The 14,368-nt window shown below is 39.3% G+C and overlaps 1 protein-coding gene across 5 annotated transcripts in view; it reads right to left on the bottom strand.

Annotated features, from left to right (window-relative positions):
- BICD1 (BICD cargo adaptor 1) overlaps positions 1-14,368 on the bottom strand; it is a 173,216-nt gene that overhangs the window by 13,139 nt on the left and 145,709 nt on the right. For 3 of the 5 annotated variants that reach the window (XM_032688273.1, XM_032688272.1, XM_032688274.1), the window contains exon 7: positions 13,413-13,620. In XM_032688273.1, the coding sequence (XP_032544164.1) occupies positions 13,413-13,620 (208 nt within the window). Of the gene's footprint in view, positions 1-9,404; positions 9,414-12,159; positions 12,351-13,302; positions 13,621-14,368 lie in introns of all 5 variants that reach the window. The other 2 variants (XM_032688275.1, XM_032688271.1) reach the window with 2 other exon arrangements.

Genomic DNA, 14,368 nt, shown 5'->3' on the forward strand with positions numbered 1-14,368 from the left:
AGAAATGGAATAAGAAAGGATACTCTGCCATTCTCTCATTTACCAGGGTTGTCACTAGAGTCCTCAGTACATCTCTTAGCAGAAGAGTGCATGAGTATTTGAGTCATGAATAGAAGAGTCTGTCTGGTCAGCACAAAGCTCAATTAAAATAAGAGGTGCCTGGGAAACAGACAGACCGGGCTAACTGCAGGAAGAAAATTATTACTGAAGAGTAAAAAAAAATTCATGTCTTATTCTAAACAAACTAGTTTGCAGAAGTCCAAAGCGAAGTCATCCCTGACAGCTCATACAAGGTAGTAGTGAGAAAAGGAATAAAGAATAGAATGCTGTGTAATGAAAAGGTGTGGACAGGTTTTGTAAATACAGAAGAAATTGTTCTGACGGGCTTTTCCAGAACAACACAAACGCCTGATTTATGATCCTATTCTAATATCTCAGACATGGTGCAAATATTTTATGTTGTGTCTTCATCTGCTACATTTGGCAGAATGCACGAAGAGCGAGCCAGATTCTGCCAGCATTATTCAAGCTGGATAGTAACTGTTTCGGTGAGAACAAACTTCCCTGAATTCATATGAAACAACAATTCTAGCTGGTGTCAGCAGTGTACATGCAATCCTGGCTCACACTCACATCAGGACCAAATCTAGTGATCCACGTGTCTTAAGATGACTGAATTGTGCTCCTACATCCTCCAGGAGTGAAGTTTTTGAGGATTATGCCAGGAAAAAGCTAAGCAGAATGCTTATGGCTTACATAGACATATTTCAAATTCAAAGGAGCTTCTTATCTACTTATGTTCAAGTAGCTGTGCCAGAGCTAACTTTATTCCTTCTATATTTAATCCTTTTAAGTATTTTGGAGGGTTTATAATGCTATTCTCCAATGTCATGACAATCATAAAATGACTTCTTTCTACTAAGGAACTCCTGCTTGTTTCAAGTCAATGTTTGCTTCTTTCTGAAATACTGTGCTGAAGGCTAAAAGTTCCAAAGATGTCTTTACTAATTCTGTGGTCAATGTCACATGCCATAAAGACAAGGTAGGAAAGACATGCTTTATTTTATTAGAAAAATAAAAATAAATTTTAAAATTACATTGGAAGAAGCCTGTTCCCTGTATTTTTCAAATCTCAGGGACCGTCAGTCAAGCCACAGAGTGAAAGTAGAGTTTGTCATTTATGTAGAAGATACTTGGGGAACACACAGATTACACTTTCTGGGGTATCTTCTGAGACTATGACCAACAAAATTATTAAGAAAGTTATTAAATACAGACTATCTTACTTCTCCATCATCTTCATTTACTGTGAGGAAAGAAATCACTTAGGAGCAGCAGCTGGGCTGGCTGATTCCTTAAGAGTCCTTTTACAATTCTATGAACCTTATAACAAAGAAATGAATTTTAGTGATCATTTCAACCACAGAAGGCAAAGAGGAGCTATTGTACATTGAAATTCAAATGCCAGTTTTCTCTGAATTCAGCAGGACTTGGGGCTGCAGAGTCCTGTGGCAGTATTAGACAACATTCACCACTGGATCTGTTGGAGCTTTGAGGCTTGACTTGTGCTATACATTAGTCCTGTTTCAACTTTCTGGTTCTTAGCATTTTAGCCATTTGCTGGCAGTGGTGGTGTAAAGGGCTCAGAGATTTCCTCTCTCACTGATTAGCCACTGTTGATTTTTCTTTGGAATCTAATGCTTAGTCCTAATCGGGCTAATCAGCTCCTGATGTAAGAGCATTAAAAAAACCCCAAGCTCAGAGAAACTACATCTGCTCACATGAGCACTGAATGTGCTGCTATAAATTATGTGCTGAGAGCAAATCTCAAAAAAAAAAAAAAAAAAAAGTATTTTCCTGTGTTTCCCTTTGGCTCAGCCACAAACCCAACGCATTTCCCTTGTGTCACAAGGTGTGCTCTGCCCTTCAGTCTGTGAACTGGGTGACTCTAATCAACACAGGTCTGCTTTACTGGGTTATTACTGAGAGATGGGCATGCCTTCTGTTGACATCAGCAATGTCCTCAGCGAAAAACCTATGTGCAAGCATTTTCAGTCCCACCTGCTCAGGACCCAGCACACTGCAATGGAACATTTCAGCACATTTTGTCACTCAGTAAATTACTAATCTCTACACAGTGCTGTTGAAGACTGAGACTAGACAGAATCCAAACCTAAGCATAACATACTTTTAACTGTGTTTAGTTCATTAATCAATAAAAAGCTTTCTTTTTTCCCCCTTTTATCTGAAAGGGTAAAACTGAGAGTCAAAAACCAAACCAATCAACAGGTAGTTACATATTTAGTATTTCTGACATGAAAACTTTGGGAAAAGTCTGTTCTTGATAAATAAAAAGCTGTCAAGAAATGTTTATGACAAAATATGAGACTGAGGGTTTTTTTCAATCTGTTAAAACAAACCCTCCCTAGAATCCCATAGACCACATCAGGCCAACAGAAACTCCTCCTTTCCTAGTTAAAAGTTCTCAAGCTATCTCGCTTTGTGTTACACTACCCAGTGTCAATTGAACTTGCTCCATCAAGCTTGAGGAATTTGATAAATGTCTATGAAGTTGCTATTAGCAGTTTACTTGAAAAATAAGCCATCTCCATTAATATGGTAATGAACAGTTTTCTTCCCTGAGGTGTCAATTTAATGGGAAAGAATGAGCTGAAAGAATAGCATGAGCTGAAAGTAGTGGGCAAAGAACAAATCTGTAGTCTTCTAGTTGTGCAGAGGTAGAAACAGAGCGAGACCTACAAAGACAATAAGTCAATCGTCTTTGCTCAAAGATGAAGAGTAAGGAAAATTTCAAAACCAAAAGACAAATGTGAGATGTCAAGAAGAATGGGGCAGAGGATAGTAAAATACTTGTCCTCCTTGCTGAGATTTGTAGAGATGCTTTCAAAGCTGCAATCTGATAAGATGAGAAAAGTCCCAAAACTGTTTATATTCAGGAGTGATGGGGACATAAGTTTATACAGTTCTTTGACAAGCTAGTTTTATTTATAATTTATCTCTATTTTTCTAATGGATGCCAAGAAAATTGACCTTCCTCAAGGCCAAGAGGAACTTCAGGAGGTAATGGTCATCACAAAGAACAGCTGGTGAGGGGACAGATGTGACACCTTCAGAAAAAGCCACAAACAATGGTACAGGTCAAAGATTAGAAGAGCCTCTCCCTCCTCCTATTTCCAGGGTCAGTTTGGGTCTGGATATAACACAGTTACCTCTGCCCTACACACAGTCCCAACTGATCAGTCTGTCAGATGCAAACTGGATACAGCTCTGTGTTTCTGCAGGCTGGCACTGGAAGGAGAGGACTACAGTGGAGCAGCCACAGGGATTCCATGTGGAGCCTGGCTGGCCTAACTAACCCCAGCTTGCTCAGAGCAGGATTGACTCAGCTTGTCCTGGCCTAGGAGCAAAACTAGCAGGATGGGAGGACTGAGCCATTGTACTACTCCATGAGAGCCAGCCCTGTCCTGGCACAGCTCCACACAGGCAGCTTAATAAAGTTCACCAGGTGCAAGTTAGCTCCTGCACATTTCCCAGCACCCAGATTACCTGGGATTTCCCACTGTCTGAGTTTTACTTCTGTTCCTATTGAACTGAATAATGGATCACTGAGTGGAGATAGACAAATGTATCAACCAAATATCAGTTTCACCTTTCTTCATGGTAAAGCTGATCTATGAAATCCCTATGACAAGTCTTGCAAGTACCCAGGTGACTTCACATCTTAAGCCTGCTACTCAGAGAAACTTGGTGTCTTAGATTACTTTTGTTTGGAGAAGTTTCAATAACAATCAGCTCTTCCACTACTTATTTCTTAGTCTTCTCAAAAACTATTTGAAGAGTAAAACAGGTAAGCATGCTGCTGAACTCCCATTATCTACCAATATCTACATATGCCCTAAGAGGCAACAGAGCAGCAGTAGGATGCATCTGAAATCCTCATCTCCTGTCATCTCCCCGTGTCCATTCTTTTTCTTGCAAAGGAGGCCCAGGAATATCCCACTGTTTCTACACTCCCAAATTCCTAACACGGGCCCTTTTGCTCCTCCTCCTCCTCTCAGCTCTCTACCTTTAGGACATGGTCAGGCAGAGTTAACGTAACAGAGGGCTTTCTGTCGAATGCTTCTCAAGGGTAAGAGCAGGTAGGGGATTTAATTGCTATTTGCTTATGGTGTTTAGGGAAACACTATTTATCTTGCTGATTTCCACAAACCAACTCATGGAGCATCACTGTCAAGTTCATGCACTGCCTGGCACACAACACTGACAGACATGGTTTAGTAGGTCACTGGTTCAGTGGTCTTCCAGAACATGTCAGGTCTCTTGGCTATGTTCTAGTGAGTTCTTTCATCTCTACAACAGCTACACTATATGGAGTGCTTTTCCCATTGATTTATTTATTCTGCATGACTTCATTTCTACTTTTTTTTTTAGACTTGAATTATCCCAAATCTAGAGAGCTGTTCCGCCATCAGTCCATGTTTCAGTGTTAATGTGTCTGCTAGCTCGAAGTACAGTGATAAAGCTATATCCCAGCCTTGCCCTCTCCTGTAGCTTGTATTAAGAATAACTTTTAAAAAAGAAATAATAGCTTGTCATTAATAAAATTAGCAAAATGCATTTTTCTCCAGTTAAAGACTAAGAACATTAAGAGGTTTCTTATCAGCTCCGTATATTTTTTCACATTTTCAATATCACAATGTGTTTATGTTATTTCTCAAATGGTTTCTATGAATGCTTTAAATAATTCCTCATTAAATCTACTGAGAAGCTAAATAATGGGTTAGTAAAACAGCAGAAATGGAAATGGTAGAAGCAGAAAAATATATCTTCAGTTCCTTTCTTTTATGCAGTTCATAAAAGCACATTTAAAAAGGTCTGATGATTCATGAAATACTTACTAAAAGACACACACATTTTAAACATTTCAAAAGAGGAAAAGAAAGGTCTTAAAATTACATAAATCATCACACTTTGATCTTGTTATTTACCATGGAAACGTAAATCAAGGATACATTTCAGATGGTCACAAAATCATCCAGACCAAAAATGCTTGCACTATTTTATGGGAAATTTGAAGCCAGTGGAAACGGTAACTCTAGTAGGCTTTGGAAGAAACAACATAAGTTACAATTTTAAGGTTCCATATCCCTAAAAAATGTAGACAGGGAGATACTTACAATCAAGGAAACTAGTCTTGATTTAAGAATGGCTGGTGAGCTTACTCCATATACCACAACATCCCAATTAGAGAGCTAAAATATCAGCATGTCTAATTTAAATAGAGACTCATTTCAGCTTTGCCTATTTTATGAGGAGAGAAGCCCGATATTGAATATTCCTGTGCATTTTAATGGCAAAAATCAATAAGTCATGAAACCACATTAAACCTTGTCATAAAAGATAAAGATGGGTGACTTTTGTTGCCAACATTGTCAAGATATTTCAATCTCTGTTTTAGTTAATTGCTAGGACTGGACTCTGAAACCAAAAATTTTCATAGAAAACAACAAATATTTGGAAATACACCTTAAAGATTTGATGTGTCACCTGCATACCTGTTTAGTTAGAAACAACTGGAAGTCTAATAAGATTTATTGGAGAACTTCAACAAATGATGCTAATATTAACCATTCCATCCAGCAATGATGTCATAGCTTAGATACAGAGAGAAAAATGTCAATAGCCTTTTAATGAAAATATACAAAGGGCATGTATTTCACTGCAATCTGTTTGTTTCATTGTATGTTTGGTTGGGGTTTTTATGTTTTTTTAAACAGACAAACTTCTATTAAAAATAGGTTTTGTTTTGGAATTGTTTTCTACATATAGTGAAAAAACATCAGTAGAAATTAAATTAAACTTGTAGAACTGCAGTGAATTCATGCAATAATAGCTAAATTATATTGAAGTAGCTAAATTATATTGATCAGCATGAAATGTATGGGTTTGGTCTCATCAGTGATAACTGGAGAGCTAAATGCAAGAGAGGAAAAGCACAGAGTGAAAAGGTCCTGTTCACAGTGGCACCAAGAGGTAAAAGTACATTTAGCCAGCTGAATCCTTCATCAGTCACAGCCAACTAATGTCCTAGGCAAGGACATTGTTCTTCAAATTCAAAACGGCCTCCACAAGAACAACATACCATGCTTGAAATGGTATAAATATGCAATGCTCATCAAACTTAGTTGAATGAGCATATCAGATGCAGGACATGGCCCTGAGAGCAGGAAGATATGTACATATATCTGTATATATGCACTAATACCGCTCATTAAACAATGAACACATATATACACAAATATGGCATGTTTACAAAACCCACAGAAAACAGGACAATGCAGAACAAAAAAGAGAACATAGATAATAAGTAAATAATGACTGAATTATCCTTTTTGTGAAGAGCATTATATTCGGGTTAAAAAAATTCTTACATCTGATTTTTAAAAAATCCTACTAAAAACATATAAAATCCATTTTCCACAAAGAGACAGATTAGGCCAATATTGCAGGAGTCTTACAACAGCCAGTAGCCTGCCTAATTGCACAAGCTTAGAGACATCTTGCAGGTACAGGATCACCATCAATGCAAGTACATTCTCAGTAGGTAAAATACAACATACTCATAGCCAAGGACTCAGAAGAATCATCCATGGATCTCTAATGAAGCAAAGGGCAATTTGCACTTGGATAAATTTGCATTGCCAGAATAAAGTTGTGGGGTTTTTTTTAAAAAAATAATGGTTCTGAAGAACTTTCATGCTTTGGATTGCTTGGATGAATCAAAACAAACTTTCCTGAGTGAACAATTCAGAGCAGACTAGCCTGACTAGTTATATACAATATGTCTGCATATCCTATTTAGTAGCTGTGCCTTGGTTAATCGCCTATCCTGCTTTTCAAGAATAAACTGTTTCACCTAATATATAGAAAAATCCACACTGTTTGGAACTCAGAATAAAATTATTTAACATAAAATCAGCATAGAAAGAGGTCTCTAGATCCTAGTCATGTTGATTTTCCTCTTCATTAATCTATAAAATTCCCTCACAAAGGAGAAGTAAGAAATATTTAAAACTCTTCACTGGGTGACCCGAGCAATCATAAAGATCTACAAAGCATCCTCCTGACAACCCTCTGAGTTGTTAGTGTTCCTCAAAGGACTTCTTTCATAACCATTTTTTAAAGGAAGCCATGCTTTCCTCTGTGTACAGATTTCTAACAGTCCTGCTGTTTCAAAATTGAGAAGGGCCTGAAAAAGCTAAGTTGAGGTACTGAAGTAATGCCTGTAGCAGCAAGACTTAGAAATCTGTGAGGAGCTTTCTGACATTGGTACCTAAGCTCAAAAGCAAAGCTTCTGGAACTATTTTTGGCAAAATATTCCTAAAAAAAAAAACCAACAAGAAACAAACAAACAAAAACATGCACAGCTAAAGACCTCTGACTTAAACCCTTTTCAACACACAATGAAATGCTATAAAAAAATTGCTTCCCCCTACCTTTCCAATGGTGTAAGGTACACAGGCACATGCCTACAGACAGCCTCTGCTGTGCAGAGCGGTGTCAGCCTGAGCCTCCCTGGTCATTTTCCCAACCCCTGCATCCAAAAGGGGAGGGTAAAGAGAGCTTCATTTCCTATCAAGGCCTTCTACTCACTCCTTTTGAAGATGCTTTCCCGTTATCTTCACACTAGCTAAACAAGATGAAGCAGCAAGAAGGAGGAGCTGAAACCAACAATCTTGCCCCACATGTTAAGTTCCACTTTAACGTTATTTTAAGAAAAATACAAAAGAAGGAACATGAGCTTCTGATTACACAGAGAGTAACCTTTTACAGAATATTTCTGAAAGTCACACCCTACACACTATACCTTGAAAAAGCTCAAAATCCAGAAAGAACAAATTAAAATACCACTGGTGTATTCCTCATCCCTTGAGCCAGGAGAGGTTACTCAACACCTCACATGACTTATTAAAAGCCCTTAAGTCCTTATAACACTAAGGGCCACCCTACTCAGAAGACCCTCTGCTCCTTGCTGTGTTTTGTTTGTGCTCCATCAAACAGATCAGTGCATTCCTAGGTTTCTACCCATTCTTCACATGTTAAACCAATTCCAGTGTGTGAATTAGCAAAGGCAACTCTTAAGCAATTTCCCTCGAGTTCCAGCTGAAAGATTCAATTATAAGACTTCTTAGGACCTCAGCACTTGGGTGATTGAGATTTTGTATTTTCATTTTCCTTGTTAGTTTTCAAAAATACTGTCTACCTACAGACTGTGTAAGTTAGCTCTTGATGAGACCCTATAGGAATTTCCTTTGGGATAGAGTTTTTATAAATTAAGTTACATTTTAAGGTAAGAATATAAACTGACAAACAAGAGCTAGTTATTTGTATCCTATTGTGATTCATATTTGATTTGCCTGTAAGCATAGAGCTACAGCAGAAATTAATCTTGGAATACTTTTATAGTAAGAGTATCTATTAAATACTCTTAATTATGCATGATAGGTGATGAGTTTAGTGCTTGAGCAGTTGTGATACTATTATGTAGCATTCCTTGGGCTGTCTCTGTCTTCCCCATTAGTCTTGTCTTGTAAGAATTAAATGCCAGGCTGTAAATCACTCTTGAAAGACATCTGAAAAGCAAGCAGGCTTTCAGGTTTAATGTGCTTTCAGAAATGAGCAACTCCACAAAATTACCTACTTTTGCAGTGTTGTTTTTTTTTTTAAACCTTTCAGAAGAGCCACTTTATGAAATGCTCTTGTAACAATGAAGAACAATAATATCTAAACCCTATGAAACAAAAACTTGGGATTGCAGTAAACTAGCACAGTTCTATTGAAACCCATGGGGCTAGACTGGCTTATGTCAACTAAACATCTGACCTCGGTTGGGCTTGGAATTTGAGAGAAATGTGTCACATTTTAAGGCTACTTTCCTTTTTTCTATTTTGATAAAATGAAACATATCACTATACAGAATTCTCTAAAAGGAAAAGGATTGCCCATTATGATCTTATGATCTGAATTCCTTCAAAATATGAAATGCTTTACTTTTTGCAGTGTTTTCCTGTGTGGGACTTTAAATACCAGGTATAAACAATAGGGAAAGAAGCATCTACCACAGTTTGTTTGGGGGGCACTCCAACAAAGGAGAGTCTCAGGTGGTTTGTTGTTGACTCTGTTTAAGAGAGTATGCTGCAGCCATTGGTTATTGTCCATTTCATAAGCCTGTTGGGAAACCTTTTTCTTCAGGTGCATCATCTACACAAGGATCTTGATTTAAATTTAAGCTAAAACAACAGAACTTTATATTCAATTTTAGAATTTTCATGCTAAAATATCTGACAAAGAAGAGTGGTGTCAAAGCAGATACTACAGGAGACCTTTTTTGGCTTGGTCTTTCCTTGAAGAGGTTGAGAGAATCATATTTCATACTTGAGACTGTGGTATATTAAGAGGCACCTAGTGACTTTATAGTCAAGGAGTTTGAACACAACTGCAAAGGAAAGGTCATTTTTCATAGTGTTTCACACTGTTGAACTGAGCATTAGGCTTTCTATATGCCCTGACTTTTTCATGTAGTTATGAAAACAAACACAAACACATGCAAAGGTAGGCTGGAATTGTGCTGGACTCGTACAAGCTGCTTCTGCCTATCAGAAGAATAAAGACTTGAAAGTCTAAAAATACATCTTAGCAGAACAGAAGCAAAAAAAGTAACACCGCAAAGTCAAAAGCTTACCATTACCTAGGAGAAATGGAACATGATACTTTGAAAAAGGACTGAGTGGTGTTTTTAGCCCCTGTGGGCAGTTAGGAGCTATTAGTTCAATTAGAAAGCCCAGATCAAGTCATGCTGTCACAGCTTGATGTCAGAGAGACATGCATGCTGATTTAAAGGTGAGGGCAATCAAATGGAAATCGATGAGGAAATGAGAATCTCTTTCTTGAGAGATCTTCAATTCAGCTGGTCTTCCTCCGAAAAAGGTAGCAAAAGCAGTCCAGCTTTCCCTCTACTAGCAGTAGTCAAAGCTGGGCCCATGGCATAGTGAAGGCAGTCTCTTCTGCCAAGCACCAAGTCCAGAAGAAGGTGCCAAAGAAAGACAGGCACAGCTTGCTACTGCATGGGGAGCATGGGGCAGGGGAGCCTGCTGGGTTTCTCCCTCTGCCAACTTCAGCAATTTTGGCTCTTGGTCTCCATCAAACGCATTCCCAGCTACAGCCTCCCAGTCCCCACAACACTGAGAGCTAATGAAAGGACAGGGCATAGATTCACTCACGTAATATGGCTGAAATATTTGTGTGAAGGAAATAGTTCACAAATTTAAAGGAAAAACCACCAAAACACGCTTCCATTTAATGTAGGTTTGATTCATTCTTACTCCACTCCTGAGGACTCAGCCTCAAGCCAAGCTACACTTTGCTCCATAGTGTTTGACTTTGGATGCTGCTCTTTTGTACCCTCTCTGATGAAGAAGCAGGTGTGGGTTGCTACATTTCTTGCTGGCTTGCTTGACTGCACAAGTCATCTGAGAACAGAAACTCTTTCTGATACAAGGCTTTTAAACTTTCTCTGTAAAGGCAGAAGAATAACACTCTTCACTGTTCCTTCACAAAACAGATAATTAGACAGATGGCAAAAAAAAATCCTACTTGATGCATCATTCCTTTCATCTGTTAACAACAGTAAGAAATCTTCCAGAAACTGGTAAGAACTGAAAAATTCACTACTTAATCTTCAACCTGATTCTAACATGGGCCCTGCTAACACTGGAATCTGAGTGCTCAGAAAAATCTCAGGTTTGAACCTGTCAGTCTCCTAAGCTGAGCCTAAGGCCATGTGATGATGTAAAATTCTGACAAACGTATTCAGAAAGCTGGGACTGTTGTAGATTCCTAAGGACAACCATAACATAAATCAATAACTCTGTTTCAAGACCCTTATACTCTGAACATGTAGAGATGTACCTAAAGTGACAGGTAAGACTCCAGGCAAACATAATTTTCTGGACAATTCTACTTTTCAGGCTGCTTTATCCTTTGGTCTCTCTTACTGGAAAAAAAAACCTGTGTCAGTGTTTCTCAATCTGTGGTCCACGCATCTGTGATGTTCTATAAGATGCTTCTTTCCTCCCACTTACACGTTTTTCTCCTCAGGAGACAGCTCTTTTATTTTCTGCAACACTCCTTAGGAAAATGTCTTGTTTAGACTGTCTGCAGTTTTACACTTTTCTTTGGAGTGGGTGTTACTTGCATGGTTCAAAGGCAGCTGTGATATTGATGGCACTGGGTGAGAAATTTAACATACTATAGGGTACTGCTCAGCTTTCCAGAATAAGTATTTTTTTGAGCAGAAACCACTTTAGGGGTTTAGCTTCTATGTTTTCTACTTAATTGTTTTTGTTCATAACAAATTTCAAAACAAATAATGAAAAAAAAATTACCACCAAACAAGACTGTGCACATTTAAAGGCCAAAGGTTCTCCTCAAGCACAGAAGAAAAGTAATTATTAGCTTGTCTGTCAGGCAAAGAAAGATGTCTCAACCTTTGAAATGGCATTCCAGTTTCCATTTCCTTTCTTCTCCTTGTTCCATGTGGATACTACATTTGGGTAGGAAATTAGGAGCAAAAGCTTCCTGCAAAGATAAACTTCATGATTCAATTTATCTAAACTAAGCCTTCTGCGAGTTTAACATCACCCTTCAGAAAAACCTGACTGAGTGCTCCAGGGTGAGCAGAAGACAAACGCTGCGTAGGCTCCTGCACACTGCCAGTCACTCCCTCGCTGGTCCTCACACATCTGACTCCTCTGTCCTGCTGGGTTTGTGTCTTCCAAGGGGACTACCAACATGACCACCAGACTGAGCTCCACCCAGGCACGGGGGTGCAGCCTCTGCGGATGCCAGCGGGACTGCACCCACCTAATACCACAGCAGGACTTTCCCCACTGCATCTGAAACCAGTTTGGGCCGCTGCCAGCAGAATGTCATCTCCTGCCACAGGCGACGTAGGAGGAGACATTTTGCTTTTCAGGTCCCCAAGAAGATGCCCAAATTAGATTGCATCTGCAGTGCTGGGAGGGTCCCCTGCTCTGCTAACCACTCAGCACCACATGCATCCAAGGAAAAAATGTTTACCTGGTATGGCCACGGTTAACCTTTTTTCCTTGCTGAGACGGTGCCCATGGATGAATTCACTCATGGAAGGGGGGCCCCTCAGAAGATATGATTCTGTGGAGGCGGGATGAGGGGGGGCTCTTAATAATTTCTGGAGGTAGGTCCCTGAAGTCCTGGGATGGCTCTGATCACAAAGGGAAGGTGAGAATAGTCTTGCAGGAGATCCAAGAAAAATACATATGGAAACAAAAGAGTTTTACTTTAATTACCTTTCAAAGCCTCACGAATGACAACATCATGTTAACTTGCTTAACAGGTAAAAACCAACTAGTGTTGCCAACCCATGTCATTTCCAGAGCAGGACACCTTGCCTGCCTTGGAAATACTCGTTCACATTAGGGAAGGAGGAGATGAGGTTGAGTTATATATCAGCATCCTGGAGTTGACATGTACAAAGTTCCCTGAATGTTCTCTTGGTTTTGCATTGTGATTAGAGCATATGAGAAAAGGGAATGATTATCTGGACTTCTCTAACAGAGATCCCACACCTATAGAGCTTTGGCAGGGCAGTCACAAGACAAGAACTCACTGCTTGAACAGAAAAATATTTGCATTAGGTTATGAATGGCAGCCATTCCCCTTCAAAAGCTTGCTTGCTCCCATGTAGAAAAATTGATCTGAGTGAATGCATCCATATTATTTTTGAACTGATAAAGAGCAAGTGAGCACCAGAGCTTAACAAAGAAATGCAGTTTCTTTTGTGTTAAGCACTGAAATTCTCATAGAGCACAATCCTTTTTTTATTTCAGATGCTCATGACAGAAAACTTTAAGGAAAACTGAAGGAAAAATTGTTAAAGAAAATACATTCACACTTAATATTAAAGACGTACAAGATGCACTGAGACACTGACAGAGTATAGTTCAGAACACTGCATTAAGGAGGAGGAAATAACAGTGAGTAGGTGGATCAGAACCACATGTTGCCAGGCTTTGAATTTCATATTCACACCCTCCCCACCTCCTTTTCCCCAGTCAAAGTACAAAACCAAAAAATAAAAATAAATAAATAAATAAAAAAGAATCATCATGTTTACAATTCAGTGAACGACTTTAATGAAAGTCTGGCTACTGCACTGTACTGTAAAGATCACTGCATGCATACCTTTTCCTCTGAGTGCCACTGCTGACCAGTAAGTTTGGTTGCTGTGGGCCCTGACTATGCAGGAGGAAAGTGTCTATGCTTGGCACGGTGGCTGATGCCTCCTCACTTACTTTAGGGCTGCCGATCTTGCTCTTTCCAAGCTTGCCTTTGCTGCGTCGGGACTGCTCGTGGTCGAACTCTAAATCCTCCAGTCGCTGGGTAAGGGCAAGTTTTTGCTGGATAGCCATGCGCAACAGAGAGTTCAGGGTCTTCTTCTCATCCTCCGCGGCTGCCAGCTGCCGCTGCATCTCGTCCAGCTGTGTGACGTACTCATCACACCTGGGGGAACAAACAAGGCAGAAATCTGGGGAAACGGTCCATGAACCAACTCTACCAGTGAGCACATTCCTGGGCTTCAGTTACAGAGGCAGATTCAGATCCAAGCTTTTGCTGACCCTAATCCCGGAAGCAGACAGCCTGAATTCTTCTGTTCCCACTTTGAATAGATTTGGTCTTGGATCTGAATGCCGAAACTTCCCATTCAGCACGAGAACCTGTATCTATATTGACAGAGTAGTCTACGATAACGTAATACATTTCTAGTGCAGATAATAAGCAATTGGAGGGGAGGTTTGGGATTATCTCCATGTTAGACCACAAGTAACAATTTTGGGTGCTGGTTCTGATAGTAAGTCATGATAAGAATGTCTATTAATTAGATAATACTATTTTTCATAGACAGTAACATCCACTTCAAGAAAATACCACAGAAGAAGGCTGCAAGTAGCATGAACATCTGACACATCAGATTTTGGAAATGAGAAGCCCTCAGTTATTTGCCATTGTTAACTGATTAAAAAGTACTATTCAGAAAACCCCGCATCTGGAGTTATCTCACATTTACTGTTGAATATTTTGGAGGTGTGCTCAGGTGTTCATCACTATGGTCACCTACTTCTTTTTAACCCTCAGCCTCTTTTATCTGCATGAAAAACTCCCTTCGTTTGCTTTTGAACCCTGAGAACTAAAACCACCTTTCTTATGATTTTGTTAATATCTAAGACCAAATTAAATTTAGTTCTGCTTT

The sequence above is a fragment of the Chiroxiphia lanceolata genome, chromosome 5 (assembly GCF_009829145.1).
Source record: "Chiroxiphia lanceolata isolate bChiLan1 chromosome 5, bChiLan1.pri, whole genome shotgun sequence".
NCBI classification, from domain to species: domain Eukaryota; kingdom Metazoa; phylum Chordata; class Aves; order Passeriformes; family Pipridae; genus Chiroxiphia; species Chiroxiphia lanceolata.